The sequence below is a fragment of the Melanerpes formicivorus genome, unplaced genomic scaffold, assembly GCF_026170545.1.
Source record: "Melanerpes formicivorus ecotype bairdi unplaced genomic scaffold, bMelFor1.0.p_v2 SCAF_11, whole genome shotgun sequence".
NCBI classification, from domain to species: Eukaryota; Metazoa; Chordata; class Aves; order Piciformes; family Picidae; genus Melanerpes; species Melanerpes formicivorus.
The window spans coordinates 21,121,357-21,142,411 of record NW_027142363.1 but is presented as its reverse complement, the minus strand read 5'-3'; the positions used below and the strand labels follow the sequence as shown (position 1 = coordinate 21,142,411).

Here is a 21,055-nt window from a genome sequence, read left to right as displayed (position 1 = left end):
GCATAGCTTCACTTTGCCCTTCTGTTTTGGAGTGAAGGACAAAGCAGCCAGCACTCATCAGCACCTTTTCCCAGCAAGGCACTGTGTCTTAGCATGTTTAAAAACTGGGCACCTTTCCACACCCACATCCAATTTGTGCTGCAAAAGCCCTGGTGGGATGTTGTCTTTGTGGGCACCAGAACCAGCTCCTTCTATTTCTTATTCTGAAGACAATTCTTGGGAGCTAAGTTTACTTTAGTTGTATTTAATAGACATTTATACCTTCCCAGATCAGTCATTAAAGCAGAACTACAGAATCAAAAGGAACTAACAGAGACATTGTGTCTGCACTACCCCTGAACAGCCATCAAAAAATAGCCCTTTCTGCAGAATGTAAGCAAAAATAGATCTTTTCCAATAATTCTAGCAGACCCTTTCTTCCAGGAGAAGGTAGCTGTAGAGTTCATAAAGGCTGTAAATAAGTATAACTACAGTCTTAGAAGGGATCTTTCCACTGAAAATGCTTTGATCTCCATTAAATTTCTTGTCAGCAGGCATCAAAAAAATGCTTAATAGGACAGAGCAGCTTTTTGCTAGTTGAAATTCATATGTCTGTTATTATCTGGCTATGAATTTTGCACAAACTCCAGGGCTATCTAAGCCTTCTGACTTTTTTTTTTGTCCTGCTTAACAACCTTAACAGCAAGAACACCCATTTTAGATTTTAAAGAAAGCCTGCATCTTTGCCAGCACCTTGCCTGATAGGTTGATGTTTTCAAGTTAGAAAGAAGCAGCAGCTGCAGGGCTGCTCTCACACTTTCCCTGCAGCACTAAGAATGTTGCCTTTATCATTTGTCCAAGTGCATTTGCTGTTTGTCCTGGTGTCACAGACAGGTGAGATCCAAAGGCAGAGGTTTGACCTGTGGGGAAGGCCAACCACTGAGGAGCCAGCTGTAAACGGGGATCACATCATTCCCCATGGAGTGGGAAATTATTACTGAAGCTGTACTATTGGACAGAGTTACAGTTGTGAGGCCAGGTCGTTGTGTTTTATACAGTGGTCTGTGGCTAGAAAGGGAATGCAACATGGGCATTGCTTCCCCCCATTTTACAAGCAAGTATTGGTACACATTGAGTGTTAAGGATGCAGGATTTCTGTGCTTTAAACCTTACTCATTCCACCAGAGCATGTGGCTTCTCCCAGACCTTTCCAGGGGGTTTCCTTCTACAATTTCCCCCTGGGACATGGCACGAGCTTTATTTCTCTTTCCATGAAAACTGCCGACCTCCAAGCTAAACTGAGAGACAGATTCCTTTAAAATCTGTCATAGCTTGCTTTCCATCAGTGCTTATTTAGTGAGAATCTGTTCTGCTGCGATTTAGAGCATTGTTTGCATAAGAACAAAAAGCAGGAATGGGAGGCCCAGAGAGGCTGAGTGACCTCCATCTTTGGCCTTGAGCAAGTTGACCTTGCTGTGAGGAGGGTTGGTTGGATTAGGTGATGTCCAGTGGTGTCTTCCTGCCTCAACCATTCTGTGAAATACATGAAGGTTGCAAGCACTCCCTGATTGCCAATGCTGCACTTTTGGATTGGTTTTAAAGCATTGGCCTTCATCCCTGAAATATCACAGTTAAAGAAACCCCATTAAGAGTGGGATTGAATTGACTCAGCAGTGCATACCCTACCACCTGAGATATCCTACAAGATCTCATTCACACTCTGGCTGCAGCTCCAGAAAAGGATCTCTTGGAGGTTGTAATTGCCAACCCTGAGCAGAACTCTTTAAGGTTACCTGGAGCACACCAAAATGAGCTAAGATAATAATTGCTTGATGGAATTATCAGGACATAATCAACTGGTGGGCGTGCTGCTTCAACTGAGTGTGGCATCACTTTGTTGATACTTCCACATTTTAGTTTGCAGTGATGATTTAACACATAAATTCAAAGGCTTCACTGTGATGAATGAAACGGAGCGATACGAAGCCCTCAGACACTGTCGTTATGTGGATGAGGTCATCAGAGATGCACCCTGGACACTGACACCCGAATTCCTTGAGAAACATAAGGTACAGCTCTCCCCTTTAACTCTCCCTTTCCCTTTGCAGAGTAACAGTTGAGACTAAACAGAGAGTCAGTGAAATTCTATTAGCTGGAGTGGGTCCAGAGGAGGGCCACAAACATGATCAGAGTGCTGGAGAATCTCCCCTCTGGGGACAGCCTGCAACAGTTGGGGCTGTTCAGTCTGGAGAAGGCTCCAGGGAGACTCTAAAACAGCATTCTAGTACCTGAAGGAGGCCTGTAAGACAGCCAGGAAGGGACTTTTTACAAGGGCTTGTAATGACAGGATGACAGGGAATGGATCAAAGCTTGAGGAGGAGAGATTAAGATGGGTATTAGGAATAAATTCTTTTGTAGTGAGAGTGACCAAACACTGAAATAGGTTTGTCCAGGGAGGGTGTGGATGCCCCCTCCCTGGAGGTGTTCAAGGCCAGGTTGGATGAGACCTTGAGCCTGTTCTAGTGGAAGGTGTCCTGCCAGGGCCAGGGGCTGCTGGGACTAGATGATCTTTAAGGTCCTTTCCAACCCAAACCATTCTATGAATCTATAAAATTACTTAATTCAGTTAATTGCAGTCACTGAAATTAGGAGGCAAACACTGACATTGTTTGCCTTCATCTTTGGCAGATGTTATATTTGTCTTATCTTTTTTTTCCTCAATATGCTAAGTTCTGTAGGGGGATTTTTGAATGGCAAAATAACACTGAAGAATTGTTCACAAACTGACTTTCAGGAAAGGAGTTCATGAACCAGGGAAGTATTATGTAGTAACTGAAGTCCTGAATTAAATGCATGTTTCTTATTAATGGCAACAGGCCAAATACATGAAAATGTCATCTCTCCTCTAAAAGGCTGTCTTGCAGTAGCTATGAACCTTAACAAAAGCATAAGTAAGCAGGGTGTATTTTAGTGTTCACATCACTGGGTGATGAAAAAACAGCTTGGCAGCACTAGGTATACACAGAGATATGCACAGCCCTAAAGAGGCAGAATCATCCTGCTTCTGTGCTGTTGAAAGCTAAGGCTTTGCTACTTGACTTGGCTCTCCCAGTAGCAACAAAAGCAGGAATGGGTAGCTTAGGTTTTCTAGAGGGTGTCACACAGAGACAGACAGAGCACAGCAGTGCTTCTGGAGCCAAGCTTTCTGTTCTCTCAGAACTGCCCACACAACACAGCAGCTGTAGGCCTAAACCTACTGCAATATTCTAGGTGATGGCTTTAGGATGAGAATGTCAAAACCAAGTCAGCTGATGTGGAAAAAAGACATGATCCTCCACAATGACCCCCTCCCCACTGAACCAAAAGTCAGTGATGGTGGCATGTGAGTCTTCTTCTGTTCCCTGGCAGATTGACTTTGTAGCCCATGATGACATCCCATACTCCTCTGCTGGCTCAGATGATGTATACAAACACATCAAGGAGGCAGGTAAGGGCAACTTCACATTCTTTGCACCTTCCTTTTCAGCCTCAGCTCCAATGGATTTATTGTGTTTTGAGCAGCAGAAGCAGCAGAGATAAGGTCACGTTCTCTTAGACCTTAACAGTAGGTCCTGTTTGCTTCAGCTGATGGATTTACTTTGTGAAGCCACAAAGGATGTCCTTGGCTGAATTCCTGCCATAACCCCCAGGAAACCATTTAGATCTGTCACAAAAGAGTCCCTTCTGGATTGTAAAAACAATTTTAGAGTGCTCAATTAAGAGCTTTGAGTGAATGGAAATGAGTTTAGTTCCCACAGCAGCTTAGCCAGCTTCAGTCATTTGGTGAAAACCACAAACTGATGACTCCTTGACACAGCCCAGTCTTGAAGCACAGGCAGTCTCCAGGAGTCACTCAGGATCAACTGATGTAATGCTTATCTCAAGTTTTGCTGATAAGCAGTCTCTCTCTGTCCAGGACAGCATGCATGCCAGCAGAAAAAGATGGAGTGAGACAGAGAGAAGAACGTGAGAGATATTGCTATGGTACATCTCACCTCTGACCAATGAAATTCATTTAGAATAATCTTTGTTTTCCTTTTTACACCCAAGTGTAGATTTGCTCAGAACTTTTATAAAGGCACAGCCTAAACTATCACATGCACCAAGGGTTCTTTTCACTATGCTGGCAGAGGGTTTAAACCAGTACCAAAGGAGCTGGACATGAGCCAACAATGTGCATTTACAGCCCAGAAGGCCAATGGCATCCTAGACTGCATCAAAAGAAAAGTAGCCAGAAGAGGTAGAGAGGTGATTCTGCCACTTCACTCTGCTCTGGTGAGAACTCACCTGGAGTACTGTGTGCAGGGCTGGAGCCCTCAACACAGGAAGGACATGGACCTGATGGAATAGGTCCAGAAAAGGGCTATGAAAATGACCATGGGGTTGGAACACCTCTGCTGTGAGGCCAGACTGAGAGAGCTGGGGTTGTTTAGCCTGGAGAAGAGAATGCTCTAGGGAGACCTAAGAGCAGCCTTCCAGTACCTGAAGGGGGCCTACAAGAAGGCTGCAGAGGGACTACAAAGGCCTACAGTGATAGGATGATGGTTTGAAATTAGATAAAAAGAGATTTAGATTGGATGCTAGGAACAAGTTCTTTACCATGAAGATAGTGGAACACTGGGACAAGTTGCCCAGGGAGGTAGCTGCAGCCCCATCCCTGAAGATCTTCAAGGTCAGGCTAGAAAAGGCTCTGAGCCACCTGATCTAGTGGGGGATGTCCCTGTTGACCTTTGCTGGTCCCTTCCAACCAATTCTATGATTCTATGTCTATTTAGGAGTTTGGCTGACTACACTGAACAAGCCAAAATCATCATTAGTTTGCCTCTCTTCAGTTCAAGGAGGCTGAATTAAATCAGAGGAGGTACTACTTGGCCAACATTTGCCAGCAGCAGCTATCCTGTAACACAATGAGCAACACAGGAGAAGGGACTGATCATACCTTTCTTTTGCTCCCTAAAGGTGTTGGTTCAAACCCTGGCAAACACATCCTTTTCCTGGTCTGCCTAAACATCTATTTGGAGACTTAAAAAGATTTCAGAGCAAAACTGCCTGATAGTAATTTGTCATGCAGAGTGACCTTCTCAAGCTATACAGTGACAGCAGTAGACCAGGTATTGACCAGAGCTGAAAGAATAAGCTTTTTATAGCAACAGTTCTTGATCTTTTGCCACTTGCAAACCTCACTGTGGTGTCAGGCTCACACAGCTCTCCTTTGGGAACTGCTGTTCTACAGTTTCAGAGTCAGCACCACCTTACTTCACTAGGAAATAAAACAAAGGTCCACCCTGCATCTGGCACTGTGAGATGCTGGAGAAGTGACTTCAGTCTTGTAAGGCTGCATTTTTTTACATGTAAACTGGGAGATCTAGTGCTGTGTTATCAATACAGGCTGGGGGATGATCTGATAACCCTGAAGAAAAGGATGTGGGGGTGCTGGTGGATGAGAAGCTGGACATGAGCCAGCAGTGTGCACTTGCAGCCCAGAAGGCCAATGGCAGCCTGGGCTGTATCGAAAGAAGCATGGACAGAAGTTGGAGAGAGGTGATTCTGCCACTCTGCTCTGGAGATACTTCACCTGGAGTACTGTGTCCAGCTCTGGAGCCCTCAGTCCAAGAAGGATATGGACCTGGAGCAGGTCCAGAAGACAACCACAAAAATATTCAGAGGGCTGAGCATTTCTCTGAGGAAGATGGGCTGAGAGAGAATTAGGGCTGTTCAGCCTGGAGAAGAGAAGGCTCCAAAGAGACCTTAGAGCAGCCTTCCAGTACCTAAAGGGAGCCTATAAGAAAGCTGGGAAGGGAGTGTTTACAGGGGCATGTAGCAACAGGACAAGGGGCAGTGGTTTGAAACTAGAGAAGGGTTTGGATTGGACATCAGGAATAACCTCTTTACCACAAGGGTGGTGGAACACTGGAACAGGTTTCCCAGGAAGCTGGTGGAAGCCCCATCCCTGGAGACATTCAAAGTCAGGCTTGGTGGGACTCTGAACAGCCTGATGCAATTGGGGATGTCTCTCCTTACTGCGGGAGGGTTGGACAAGGTGACCTTTAAAGGTCCCTTCCAACCCAGTGCATTCTATGATTCTATGGTAGCCCTAATGCTCCAGAACAGCATTACTACAGTGGTGAATTTCCCTTCTCCTAGGGGTTTTGTTTTAAGCAGAGCAATGCTGTGGATGTATTTGTTTGTTTCCCTTAGTTCCAGTACTCCCCTTTGCCCACACTGGGTTGCTGGGGAGCAGAGAAGCAAAGGGGAGCTGTGGAGCTCCTCCTGTAGGTTCCTATATGTTCCCTTCAGCAGGTGGGAGGGCACAGAGACAACGGTGAGCTGGGTCAGGGTGTGCTGACTAAACCTCTGCACATCTGTGACAGTCAGTTTGGAAAGCATGAATCAGTCCAATCCATGAAGCATACAAAAATAAAGCAGTGACTAAAGGTAATGTTCTCATAGGTGGTCTTACGCATCTGCTTAAAACAATTCCACTTGGGCTTAGCAAGGGTAGGCTTTGGATTTTGTTCATGTGCTCTTGTAGCTCCTATCTATAAAGGCTTCTGGCTCCAAGTGGGTTTTACTACTGCCAAAAATAGTTTCCTGAGTGACTGCTGCAAGCCTGAAAAGCACTATGAGGGAAACCTCCCTGTTCGTGATTGAAATAATCTTTTAGCAGAATATTAATTAGAGACCAGAAAGAGAAAAATATCACATAGCCTTTAGGCACAAGAGGCTGCTAAGCTTCTTGATTTCTTCTCCAGATCTTTCTTTAATGCTGGGAAATCACAGAAACACAGAATATGTCTGGTTGTAAGAGTACTCCAAGCTCATCCAGTCCAACCCTTAACCCAGCACTGAAGGGTCAACACTAAACCATGTCCCTAAGTACCAGCTCCGCACACTGCTTGAACACCCCCAGGGATGGTGACTCCAGTACTGCCCTGGGCAGAACATTCCAATGTTTGCAACCCTTTCACTGAAGAAGTATTTCCTAGCATCCAGCCTGAACTTCTCCTGGTGCAGCTTGAAACCATTTCCTCTGACCCTGTCACTTTGCCACCAAGGAGCAGAGGCTGCCCCCTCCTCACTCCAACCTCCCTTCAGGTAGTTGTAGAGAGCAATGAGGTCTCCTCTCAGCCTCCTCTTCTCCAGACTGAACATCCTCAACTCCATCAGATGCTCCTCACAGGCCATGTGCTCCAGGCCCTTCTCCGGACACGCTCCAGCCCCTCCAGGTCCTTCCTGTAGTGAGGAGCCCAGAGCTAACACAACACTCAAGGTGTGGCCTGGGCCGTGCTGAGCACAGGGGGATGATCACCTCCCTGTCTCTGCTGGCCACAATGTCTCTAATCCAAGCCAGGATGCCAGTGGCTTTCTTGGCCACCTGTGCACTGCTGACTCATGTTCAGCTGGCTGTCAACTAATACCCCCAGATCCCTCTCTGAGTCACAGCTTTCCAACCACACATCCCCAAGTCTCTAGCTCACCATGGGGTTGTTGTGATGCAGGTGCAGGACCTGACACTCAGCCTTGTTGGACTTCATACAATTAGCCTTGGCCCTTCAGTCTAACCTGCCCAGACCCTGCTGTAAAGCTTCCCTGCCCTCTAGCAGATCAACACAACCACCCAGACATCTACTCACAGAGCAATGCCTGAGCAGTAATTTGCCAGTAGCTACAGCATCCTTTTAAGACAAAGCCATTCAGCAAGACCAGGAAAGACTGGAGAGTTGGATAGGGAGAAATTGAATGAAATTCAACAAGGACAAGGATGGAGTCTTGTACCTGGGAAAGAACAACCCCATGGGCCAGGATAGGTTGGAGACTGACTGACCTGGTGGAGAGAAGTGTAGAGGAAAAGGACCTGGGCATCCTGGTGGACAACAGGATGATCATGAGCCAGAAAAGTGCTCTTGTAGCCAAGAAGGTCAATGGAGTCCTGGGGTGGATTAGAAGGGGTGTGCTTAGTAGGCTGAGATTCTCCTCTCCATGTATTCTGCCCTAGTAAGGCCACATCTGGAATATTTTGTCCAGTTCTGGGCCACTCAGGTCAAGAAGGACCTCGGGGAACTACTTGAGAGAGTCCAGCACAGAGCCACAAAGATGCTAAAGGCAGTGGGACATCTCACTGCTGAGGAAAGGCTGAGGGAGCTGGGGCTCTGTAGCTTGGAGGAGCCTGAGGGCTGACCTCATTCATGGTTATAAAGGTGTGAAAGGCTCCATCAGAAGGATGGAACCAGGCTCTGCTCAGTGATGCCAAATGACAGGACAAGGGGCAATGGGGGCAAGCTGGAGCAGAGGAGGTTCCATGTAAATATAAGGGAAAACTTTTTCCCTATGAAGATGCCAGAACCCTGGAGCAGGTTGCCCAGAGAGGTTATGGAGTCTCCTTCTCTGGAGACATTTCAAACCCACTTGGATTCATTCCTGTGTGATCTGCTCTAGGTGCTCCTGCTCTGGCAGGGGTGTTGGACTGGATGATCTTTTGAGGTCCCTTCCAACCCTTAACATTCTGTGATTCTGTGAACAGCTCTAGGGATCCTGCCTTGATGAGGAGCAATTAGAAAGCAATCTATACCTCAGCTGCGTTGAGGCAAATGCAAGCAGTATTAATAAAGGGCCAGGCTGCTTAGAGACTGATCTGTTGGTGCAGGGAGAGTGGGTATGGAGCCACTGACATAGCCAGGTGTAGATGAAATGGGGTGATGGAGACCAATACCCTTAGTCCCTACAGCATATACATAGTTGTTCACACTACCATTATACTTCACCTTCCTGTTACAAGCTTCTGGCATCTCCAGGGTGTCTTCCAGTTACTGGCACACATCTTTTTACTGAAGGTGCTTCCTGGCTTATGCCAAGGCCAGAGGCTGCTCTGTTTTGCTCAGCAGAACAAAGACCATCAAGTGGTACAGCACTTGAGTGAAAATACACGGGAGGGCAGCAAATGGCCTTTCAGTGGCAGGAGTGAGAGCTAACCCTACTGCTCCTTTATGTGACACTAAGGGCGGGCTGCACTCATGGAATGGCCAGAACCATGAGACTGAGCATTCCTGGCTTGGGGAGCCCCTGCCAGTCTAATCACTTCTACATCACAGCTGACATTGGGAAGAGAACAAGTTTCAGCCTTTCTGAAGGCCTGGAGACAAATGAAGGGTACAGTAACCTAACACTTTCCCTAGGCACTCAGGGGAGCAACTTGAAAGAGCTAGGAATACACCAGGCAGAACTGCAAGGCCCTTACCTTGGGTCAGGCATTTCTGTGTTCATCTGCTGCAGTGCCTGGTCCTGCCGTGGTTTCCTCAGCAGGCTTTCTTTTCCCACTTTGCTCAGGAATGTTTGTACCAACTCAGAGAACCGAAGGCATCTCCACATCAGACATCATCACCAGGATCGTCCGGGACTACGACGTGTACGCCCGGCGCAACCTCCAACGAGGATACACAGCCAAGCAGCTGAATGTCAGCTTCATAAATGTGAGTACACCATCTGCAGCTGCTTCTCCAAAACCCTCTCCTGGGACCCCCAATGTAGAGTTAAAGGTTGAGAAAAGACATATCTTCCTTCCTCCTGCTGCTTTAAAAACAGCTGGGAAGAAGTTGATTTAAAAGCAGCTGGTAAGCTGAGGGTTGTTTTCCTCACTCCCATTCAGCAGCAGTTTCATTTCCATCTCATGCTTTCACATAAAGATTTTCTTATGCCTTAGGGGTTCTCAGATTTGTTCTTCAGCAGCTCCAAGGTTAAGCTGCTGTAGCATAAGGTATGCTTTCTCCAGCCTCAGACTCTGATGGATCCTGACATACATCCAGTTCTGGGCTCCCCAGTTCAAGAGGGACAGGGATCTGCTAGAGAGAGTCCAAGGGAGGGCTACAAGGATGCTGAAGGGACTGGAGCACTGCCTGGTGAGGAGAGGCTGAGAGACCTGGGGCTGCTTAGTCTGAAGAGAAGACTGAGAGGGGATTTAATAAATGTCTATAAATATGAGAGCTAGGGGTCAGGAAGGAAGGGACAGCCTCTGCTCACTTGTGCCCTGGGATAGGACAAGGGGCAGTGGTTGTAAACTGAAGCCCAGGAAGTTCCAGCTCAAACTGAGGAAGAACTTCTTTACTGTAAGAGTCACAGAGCACTGGAACAGGCTGCCCAGAGAGGTTGTGGAGTCTCCTTCTCTGAAGACTTTCCAGCCCTGTCTGGATGTGTTCCTGTGTGACCTGCACTAGATTCTAGAGTCTTGCTCTGGCAGGGAAGTTGGACCTAAAGATCTCCATCAGTCCCTTCCACAGCACAAGGCAGGCTTCACAGACCTCCTGCATTGGTACCACAAATGTTAAATTTGCATTTATAAAAATACCATGGCAATAGTTAACCAAAGACATATGGATTAGAATCTATTAATGCAATGTTTTTTTTCTTCTTCTCAGCTGTCAAAGGGTAATTATTTCCAAGTCCTTATATCTTAACTTTTCTGTCCCTGCTTTTAAAACAGGAGAAGAAATACCGCTTTCAAAACCAGGTGGACAAAATGAAAGAAAAAGTCAAGAATGTGGAAGAAAAATCAAAAGAATTTGTTTACAAGGTGGAAGAGAAGAGCCATGACCTCATCCAGAAATGGGAAGAGAAGTCCAGGGAATTTATTGGCAACTTTTTAGAGCTGTTTGGACCCGACGGAGCATGGGTAGGTATTCTGTTATCCCGGGAAGCCTGGGTGGCTTTTATTTCTCTTCTGAACACAGATTGAGACCAGATTCTTTTGCTGCAGTCTTTGTTTTGAAAGCCAGCACAGCAGGGTAAGAGCAGACCTGCCTGCTGGATCCCACATCAGAGCCAGCACTGCAGCCAGGGGATTTGCTACTTGTGGCTGTAGATTCTTAGGGCTCATTTGTGTCTGTTGTGAAGGCACAATGCCGAATGTGATGCTGCTCTACAAAGGGAGGGGCAAGGGAAAGTGGCCTCCTGTTTCCTGATTTAATGTCCCAGCCACAGAAACTTTTGCTAAGAACAAGAGGAGTGACATTTCCTCCCAGTGTTGTAGGAAAAGCATCAGTGACACCAGAGCTGAGAGGTGGTTGTGGCTTTTTAGAACTCAGGTTGAGCCGTGGCAACAGGAAGGACTTTAAAAATAAGGATAGCTTGTTATTAGTGTCAACATTGTTATTAGCATTCATTTCCCTCATCACTGTTAGTTAGATGTTGCTTTTAATGTTGACATTAAGAGTCCAGGAATCGTTCTGGGCATGCTGGATTCCTAGATCAGTAACTTGCATGCCATTAATATGCTGTTATTATTTCACAAATAATTATTGTGTTAGGCTTTATGCCAGCATCAATTTTCTATAAGTAAAGGCCACATAACCCCCCCCACACACACACACAAAAAATGCCCATTTATGAAAAAGGTCCAAATGTCAGCTTTCAAATATCAAGATGTCTATAATTCAGGAGCAGTTTTGCTCACCTGTGCAATCCTCCACGTGAGAGAGTCACAGAGGGGCCAGAGACAACGATTACTGTGGCAGGAAATGTCTGTGCTGGCATGAGAGAAGCACCGCACAGCCCAGCACGCAGGTCCTAATGGCAGAGATGCTGCTCCATGGAAGCAGAAAGCAGTGGGGTTCATTGCAGTGCTGCTCAGCACCAAGCAGGCAGCAGAGGGATAGCAAGGTTCACGGGCAGGGTTTCCATGCCAATCTCCCTCAGAAGTGTACCTTCAGGACCAAGTGTTCCTTCAAAGGGCCAGCTTCCCTATACTCTGTGCACAGAGGGAGTCAAGGAGGGTTGCATCACCTCAGACATCAGCAGGGGCTCAGATAAATCTTGCAGGCTGCAAATACAACCCAGGGACAGTGTTTATGCCACACTGCATCCCCACAGCCTGGACCCAAGTGTGGCCTTGTAGGAATCAGCAGCAGTCTGTAAAGCCCACCTGGCACTTGTTTGGTAAAGCATATGTTGACACTCTAGGCAGCAAAGCTCTGAATCAGGCAGGGATTTTTTGTCTGGTAGCAAGTCTGCCAAAAGCAAAGCATTATTTCCCTGAGCTGGTTGAGTGTTCCTGAACTTGCTTGAACCAAGGCTTTGAAATTGCTTTCCCACCTCTGGTAAAGGTGCAGAACACACCCGGCCTTGTCTTATCCTCCGGCATTTCAAGGAAGCCATTAACACTTGTTCTGCTGCTTCAACACCCAGCAGCCTGAGGAGCATCCCTCTTAGGAAGACCTTGCCTGCAAAGGGCCTGACTTACGGAACCCTGCTAGAGCACAGCGGGAGGGGAAGAGTCATACTGGAGACAGGTGAATTACACCACCTCTCCCTCCTGCAGAAGCTGTGGGTTTAGCTAGCAGCCTGAAGGTTAAAGGAGGCAATGTGGGCTGGCCAGGCATTTATCCTGCTGAAGGAGCACCAGCTTGCTCAGGCAACAAACTTTGCTGAAGTAGGGAACAGGTGTCCTAAGCCTGGCTGAAGGCCTCAGCAGGAAAGCAGGACTCTCCTTTCCATCCCTTGACCTACCCACATGGCATACCAACCAAGCTGGGACACTTTCACCTCCCCCAGCAGCAGCACAACACAAGCACCACAATGTTACTGAGCTTTCTGAAGTGGCTGCTAAGGCACCAGGGGCAGGAAGGAGTCAAAAGTGTTTTGCTTGGTCAGGGAAAAAGATATTTCCTATCAAACAGCTTTCTTCTGTTGGCAGTTATCTTCAGTGTGAGGATGAAACAGACTAAGTCAAGCCAAAAAAACCTCACTTCCTTTGATCTAAAGAGAAATTTTTCACTCCTGCCACTGAATTTCAACAGGCTCCAGGGCTTTGCCAGCCCTAGTGACATTCTCATAGCTGTTAACAGCAGAAACCTTCCTCCACCTGAAAGCTTCCTGGCACCACTTACTAGGAGCAACCACCATCTGCTAACTCCTGAGATTTGAGGCAGTCTTGGCTATTTTGGGCATAGCAGCAGTGGAGGGGTAGGTTATATGGTATGGATCTTTATGCAGTGAGAGCCTTGCTAAGTGTGGCTCCAGGCAGGAACTGTTCTGTCATTCTGCACCACAGTGACACCCAGACTCTAAAACTAATTTAATGAAGGCCAATGTGATAAGGATATAAATTAAGTGAGGGAGCTCATAGAGGAACAGCCAAGTTTGGTGTTTGTGCCCTATGGTTAACCTCCAGAATTAGCAAACACCAGAAACCTGATGGGAAAAGCTAGCATCTGCCTCTCCACTGGCAGGGAATACCGAGTTGCAAAGAGGGGGAGGAAGAGCAAGATGGGCAGCCACATGCTCCTTGGCCGGGAGGGAGGTAATCACAGAGTCACTGCAGAGGAAAGGGGAGGAGGAACAAGCTGAGAAAGTCTGTGGATTGCAGCTGCCCAAGCAGGCAGACTCAGAACACGTTCTGCACAAGTACTTTGCTCTTGGACCTAAGCAGAAACTTACCTGTGTCTGGGCTGGCTCTTCCGTTCCAGCCCTGCATCACCTGCGATCCACCTGCCAGTGCTGCAGCCCAGGCTGAGGCTCCCTGCTCCCCATGCCCAGGAGAAGCAGCAGGGCTCTCACCTTTGCCATCTTCCACGTGAAGCCTGCAGCTGCCACGCAGGACGTGCCACACCTCCTGTAACCCAGCCCAGCGCAAGGCCACACAGGTGCTAACATTCAGCAGCTTGCTTGACTGGAAAGGTCTCTTCCATCCCACCAGCTCTGGCAGGCCTCCACTCAGCTTTACAACTCAAGACCAGCAATAAAGACCAAAGCAGAACACAGAGCCTGCACGTTTCTCATTTCAAAGACACCCGAATCTTGACATTCTCACCCTCACTGTAAGGGTCTAGGTGGTGCCTGCTCCAGGTAGTTGGGGAAGTGCCTGCCAGTATTTGGCAGGCACTGGGTCTTCCCCTCTTGATAAGGGAAAGAGGAAAGAAGTCTGGACAAGCCAGAAAGCTTAGTAGGACATGAGCAGTTCATCCCAGCATGCTAGGAGGAAAAGGTCCTAAAACCAAGAACATCAGGAGTTCAGGCAGAAAACTGACTAAGACAGTTTAACCAACACATAGAAAAACTCCCAAGGGAGTTCCCCCCGGCTGGCTTAGGATAAGGCAGATTAAGCTAAGAAGAAAGCTTGTCATGTAAAAACCACGTTATGACAAGGACAGTAGAAGAGGCAAAGGCTAACTGGACAGAACCTTTCCTCACAGAAAGAGTAGTTGCCCAGTGGAATGTGCTGCCCAGGGAGGTTTTAGAGTCACCATCCCTGGAGGTTTTCAAAAAGGGACTGGATGTGGCACTTGGAGCCATGGTTTAGTTGTCAGGAGGTGTTAGGTATTAGGTAATAGATTGGACTTGGTGATCTCCGAGGTCTTTTCTAACCTAGTTGATTCTGTGAACTGGTTGTGCTTCAGCACAGAGGTCCCTCACCTCTCTCCCAGCTGTCTCCCAGGTGAGCAGCACAGTGCAGCACAGCCCCTGCCCCCTGTGCCTCACTTCTCGCTTTGCTTTTGCAGAAGCAGATGTTCCAGGAGCGCAGCGGCAGGATGCTGCAGGCCTTCTCTCCCCGCGAGAGCCCCAACAGCAGCCCTACGCGAGGCCGTTCTCCGTCCCGCTCTCCATCCCCACCCTGGGTCTTCAATAAAGCCTCCCCTCCTTCCTCTCCAAAAGCTGCCTCTGCCTCCCTCAGCAGCATGAGCGAGGGAGATGAGGATGAAAAGTAAAAGCAAAGGTCTATTTTTTTAACCAGGAGACAGAAGAACAAGCAATGAACTCAACCACTGGATGGGGAGAAGCGCGAGGAACACCCAGGGTACCTCTGACAGCAGAAAACATGCTCTGGGAGAAGATGCTGGAAACCAACTGGAGCACACCAAGGCAGATCTCAGGAAGAGCTTATCCTATCCCCGCTCCCTCGCCATGCCTGGAGGTCAGGCCAGCAGCACTCGCCAGAGGCAGTACTGGGGACTGACAGACATCCCTCTACAGGTTCTGTCCAGGCATTGCTGCCTTTGCAGCTGCTAGACCCAGGCCAGCAGAGAACTCAGCAAGGAGTGGGGCCGGCAGGAGGAGCCCTGCCGGCTCCCCAGCACACAGGCACGTTGGTGACTGCAGCCTGTGGATGGAGAAGATGCAGTTGTACTGCACGCTACTAACCTTCAGCTCTTCTGGCACACGAAGGAATGGCATTGCTGGAGCAAATACATTCACAAACAGGAAATGAGATACTGATTTTTTTTCTTCTTTTTGAATGGAATCTGTCCCAGACCTCAAACCATGCCAGTGAAACAGGAGAGCTCTCCAGCCAAATTGGTGGAAACCCATTTAATCAAGCTATTGAATGCTGCTTGTTGCCCAAGCCTCTGTATGGGGTAGAGCTGGGCTGTACTTGCTTTATCAAATCACCCTCCGTGCTCCTAGTGCCTGAACAGCTACCTGATAACTGTTTTGCTCCCTGGCTTTGGGCTTTGCACTTTGGAAGCAAAAAAGTAAAGGAAGAGACAGCCCCAGCTGGAACGTGGTGGTGTACAAACCAGTTTGAAGTTGTTGGTGATGTTTTTTACTGGTGAATTATGAGACAGGTGGAATCTCAAGGCCTTGGCACCTCCTAGGAGACCCTGCTGCTCACAGCTACAAGCAGGACAGTGCTGCTGTCCTCAGATGCTACTCAGCTAGTTATAAAAAGGGGTTCAAGAGGAACACCCCTGCCAGGGATTCCAAGGCCATTCCTCTGCCCTAACTTGGAAGAAAAAGTGGGAAGAAAAATGGGAACCTTTTAAAGAGGATTGGGCTTGGGGGGTTGTATTTGTGTTCATGACACCTGTACAGCTTCAAGGAGAAGCACAGAAAGGGTAGATTTCCCCTCCCCGCTATGCACTGGCTAGATCTCCTTCTAGCTTGGCAGAGCCAGCCCTGCCTGATGTCCAGCTCCACCATGCAGTCCCACAGCTGGCACTTGGTGGCAGACTTGCAGGATTTCTGAGCGTGGGAGACCCCCGGGCTCCAAGGCTGGAAGCAGCACTCAGCCCCCATCACTGCATTAAGGCTGTGAAGCAATGATGCAGTTTGGCCTGGCAAAGCCTCCTCAGCACATGGGCACATTGAGGCTCTCCAGCCCAGCACAAGCTTTGGTGTCAAGTCGGTGAGGTCAAGGGTGCCACTGCCTGCCTGTCCCACCAGCAGCCTGGGCCTATGGCACAGCAGCAAAGTGGCCTCCATGTCACTGCTCCCTGGAGCTGCAAACCCATCAGGCCAGGCTGCTGTGGGCAGCACCAGTCAGCACTTTGCTGGTTCCCTGCACAGGCAGCTGGGAGAGGGAGGGATCTGAGTGCCTCTCAGAAGAGTAACAAAGGGAAGAATGAAACCAGCCATGAAGGAACAGCCCTCTGAGCACGCAGGCTGGAAGTTCCTGCTGGCAGCAGTTCCCCACTAGCCCATCAGACTTGCCTGACTGAGGGAACTAGTAGGTGAGTTCCTTTCAGTTCTTCCCTTCTAGGTAACTTTCCAGGCAAGTCAATTACAGAGCTTTGTACCGGGCACCAAATTAGCCTCACACTATTCAGTCCCTGCAGCTTTCATCCCTCACCCACTACTGGGTAACTGATGGTTCTTTGGGAACGCTTTGTCACACGCCTCTGACTCCTACAAGAGCGAGTCCATGACATCCTGTCACTGGCTTTGTCTCCTGGAGTCAAGCCAGTTCCTTCCTCAGTGAGCTGCAAAGAGATGAGCAGGGACTGGGGTAACCTGTGGTTTTCAGTGGGAAGTTCAAAGGGAGAGCCACAGCCAGTTCAGCTGCCACTGGCTGGGCACCTGATGGGACGATGCAATTAAGACCTTTCTCAGCCTTAGGCAACCTGTTACTGTAATTTCATACCTGGGATGCACTACTTAATTTTTTTCTGAACCTTAGCAAGTCTAAAGTCTTCCCATCACAAACCACTCCCCCACCTAGGAACTGTCTGCTCTCCACTGGTGCTGTTTATTTGAGGAGCCAACTCCACACGCGACGGAGGTGGGCAAGTCTGTGTTGTTCTTAACCATTTGGGGTTTATTTTGCTTTGGTTTCATAGCACTTAACTGTTCAGCAGCCCCTTCTCAGTGGTTTGAGTGGAAGACAGCACCATGACTCGTAAATAGGAACTGGAACAAGCCTCACCAGTCACCTCTTCTTAACAGAAGCTGTTTCTCAGAGGCACAGGTGGCTACCCAGCAACAAAGCCATAGACTGTACCAGGCATCCATTCACATGTAGGATACCAATAAGCTGAAGCCTTTGCCCTGCTGGTACAGACACCAATACCCACGTGCTGTCTCCAGCAAACCAGAACCTCATTGTCTCTGGACACACGGAAGGCAGTTTTGCACTTCTGAGTCATGGTTTGGGTTTTATTTTTCATGAGTGTTGCTTTAGTTCAGACCTACTTATCAGCCAAGCTCCACATGAAAAATAAACAGTGTACAACAGCTACTGCTGCCTCCCACCTTCCTTTTATAGCACCTTTGGGCACGTACACACAGCCTTCATCTGTCCTGCTTTGGACCTTAACCTGCCACACTCATCATAAGCCCCACTGACAGCAGTGATGCTTTATTAGCACCATCCTTTGTACCCCAGGGCTTTATGCCCCCACCAATGCCACTAGATCAGCTTCATCAACCTGCCCACAATCCTGCTGCTCTCTGCTCTGACAGGATCACCTCTTTGCCCTCACCTACATTCTTCTGGCTGCAAGGTAAAGATGGGGAAATGCTGCCTCAGCTGGCAAGGCCACAGCATGAGACACCAAAAGTGTGTGACCTCCCTTACCCTATGCCCCAGCCTAGTAACATCAGGAGCCACTCCTAATTCTTTATTGTAGATGGAGGAAAGAGGCAGCCATTCTGTTACTGCTTCTGCAGACCATCCCCAGCAGCAGCAGCTGTGATGATCCTGAGTGTGCCAAGAGCCGTGCCAGACTCACGTAAAACTGCAGCAGCAAACATAAGCCACAGGGATGGATCCTGACACTGGATCTTGGCCTTGATTTCCTCCAGCTAAGTCAGTCTGATGCCTGAATGTTCCTGCTTCCCTCTTTTCCTCTTGTCCTTCCCTTAAGAACAAAGTTCTTACTGCAACAGCTGTAGAAAAGAGGTTGCTTATTTACTGAACACTCCTGCCCCAGGCAGAAAGAAGCTGAACCAGCAGATGGGGAGTTAAAGACTTCCCAGCTGAGATATTTTTAATTCTGGGATAAGCAAATTTCAGTGTCCTTCAGCAGAGCAGAGAAACTGTTTAAAGGCACAGCAGCCACACCAAAATGCTTCCTGCTAATAAAAGATGATTTGGGGGCTGCTTTGAGCAGTGTCTTGTATCCCTTGGGATACCCTTGTATGCTTCCAGGAGCAGGAAAGTCAGCTTGGCTGCAGTCCTGCTTCTCTTCTGCCACTGAGCTGCCTCTCATGGCCCTATGGAGAAGGACCACATCTGACTAATGCCTGCCCAGTGCCAAAAGCCTAAGTTCCAGTTCTGCATACACATAAACCTACACTGCTGCTAGCACTCTGGGAAGGGACCACTGTGCACACAGGTCTCATCTAAACCCAGGGACAACAGGAGCCATCATCAAGTCCAGCAGAGAGCCACAGATGATGGAGGGAGCAGAACATCTCCCTTACGAGAAAAGGCTGAGGGAGCTGGGGCTCATTAGCTTGGAGCAGACTGAAAGGTGACCTCATTTATCTTTATAAAGATGTGAAGATCAGTGTCAGGAGGACAGAGCTGGAGCAGAGGAGGTGCCATGTGAACAAGAGGAGAAACTTTTTCCCTATGAGGGTGCCAGAGCCCTGGAACAGGCTGTCCAGAGAGGTTGTGGAGTCTCCTTCTCTGGAGACTTCCCAAACCCACCTGGATGCATTCCTGTGTGACCTACTCTAGGTGCTCCTGCTCTGGCAGGGGAGGGTTGGACTGGATGGTATTTGGGAGTCCCTTCTAACCCCTGACATTCTGTGATTCAGCAAAAAGTCTCTAAAGGTCTGCTTCGTAACTTGCAGGAATAGAAGCAAGCAAAGAGAAGGTGACTGGAGCCAGTCTCGCCCTGTTTGGCACCAAGGGCTGGCAGTTACTACTTAAGAGACACAGTAGTGGAAAACCTGACTTCAAAACTGTCTGCTGCAAGACTTCTCTTCCCCTTGAAAGTAACAACTCTTAAGTGCTGAACTGAGCCTTTAACAGTCTAAAAAAGGCATGGATTGTACAATGAGAAACTGATCCCCTTGTTACCAGTTGTTCTCCCACATAAGCCTGTGTCTTAGGGCCACAAATGATTATGCTGCTTGCTGCTGCAACTAGATGTGGAATATTAGGTGGTACAAGCTGACAGATTCTGCAGTTTTAAGCTACTTAATTAAGCCACCCAGCTCCTGTGAACATCCTCTCATGGCAAATGGGAAGCAGTGAGAAAGTGCAGCAGGCAGCTTTCTTCTCATCTGAATGTTTAAAATAAATTCTTCATCTGGAAGAAAATTATCTCAGTTCTAGCAAAATTCTGACCATCTGGAGCCTCATTTATTACTCAGTAAGAGAGTTAATGAGTCAGGCGAGTCTCCAGGCATTTTCCTGCTCTGGAATTGCTTGCTAAGAAACTTTTTTTCCCCCTCCTCATTTTCTTGAATAAGTTATGAACATTTAGAAAACTACATGGAAAGCTGAAAGAAGTTCAAGGTAGAAGCCTCAGGGGTTGTTTTGTACCAGGTATTTCAGATGTCAAGAATGATCCAAGCAATTAGCTCTAGGGAGATTTATGTAGCAGGGAAAAAGATGAACCCAGCAGCTGCTCATCTGCTTCAAAGATTCATGGTGGTGACAAACCATGCTGATGTACCCAGGACAGCTGGAAACCAGAGTTTCAAAAATCCCAAACCACAGAATCCTTAAGGTTGGAGCTTTTAAGATCAAGTCCAACCACAGCCTTTCAAATACTGTGACCACTGAAATAATTTCCTTCTGGTTTGAAACTGCTGTAGGAGCTTGTGGTGCTTGCAGGTCAGGAAATCAAAGCCTGCAAGGCAGCACAGAGGAGTTGGAGGCAATCTTTGATAATATTGAACATGAAAGGAAATGTCACTCTCTGCTCTTTATTCACCTCAGAGGAAGTGTCAGCACTGCCAAAATAGGAAGCTCAATCCCTACCTGGTATTTGGTCCTTCTAAACCATAGAATGGTTTGGGTTGGAAGGGACCTCCCAAGGCCATCTAGTCCAACCCCTACTGCAGTCATCAGGGACATCCCTCCACTAGATCAGCTTGCTCAGAGCCCTCTCTGATCTTGAGCAGCTCCAGGGATGGCAATCTTGCACCTCTCTGCAGGGTTCAATCAAAGCAAAACTATAATGAATGCTAATTTGACAAGGCCAGCATTGTCACAGACACATGACTCCTACTGACAGTGCATCAGAAAATCTCTAGATCAAAAGACACAGACAAGTTCTCTAGGCCAATTGCTGAGATCTTTTAAGGCAACAAAATACTGCAATTAAAGCACATGGACTTTAAAGCTTCTTATTTATTTTTTAATCAGAAAGCCACTTCAGTTACAACAAACCTTCATTTGGTTCCAATTAATGTCAACAGCTTAAGTTCTGATCCTGAGAACAGTTCCATTGAAGTGGGATTACTCTCACAGACTCTTTACTTGTGCAACTATCTGCAAGATGCAGTCCTGAACAAAAATAGTTAACTGTGTTCCTTATTTGTGGATAAACTCACCTCTGACCTCAGCAATGTATCCTTCTGCCATGTGCCATCACATTAAGTTCTGCAAAACCAGATTCATCATGTCTGTTAATTCACAGGTCAGTGTGTCAGGAGGAGAGATGAAGAGCTGTTAGAAACCACAGCATCTCTGTGGCAGCTGGGGATACATGCAGGGACACATGATTAGCCTCAAGAAAGAAATACCAACAATAAACATTTTGGCTGTTTCCTACAAAAGTATTTACATAGAGAATCACAGAATGGCTTCAGTTAGAAGGAATCTTAAAGATAATCCAATACCCCTGCTGTGGGCAGGGACAGCTCCCACTGGATC

At 47.8% G+C, this 21,055-nt stretch overlaps 1 protein-coding gene across 1 annotated transcript in view; it reads left to right on the top strand.

Annotated features, from left to right (window-relative positions):
• Positions 1–17,454, top strand: part of PCYT1B (phosphate cytidylyltransferase 1B, choline) — a 35,150-nt gene extending 17,696 nt beyond the window's left edge. The window contains exons 4-8 of the mRNA XM_068144816.1: positions 1,897–2,048; positions 3,388–3,466; positions 9,343–9,485; positions 10,493–10,681; positions 14,505–17,454. Coding sequence (XP_068000917.1) covers positions 1,897–2,048; positions 3,388–3,466; positions 9,343–9,485; positions 10,493–10,681; positions 14,505–14,711 — 770 coding nt within the window. The 3' untranslated portion in view covers positions 14,712–17,454. The remainder of the gene's footprint in view (positions 1–1,896; positions 2,049–3,387; positions 3,467–9,342; positions 9,486–10,492; positions 10,682–14,504) is intronic.
• The last annotated feature ends 3,601 nt before the right edge of the window (positions 17,455–21,055 follow it).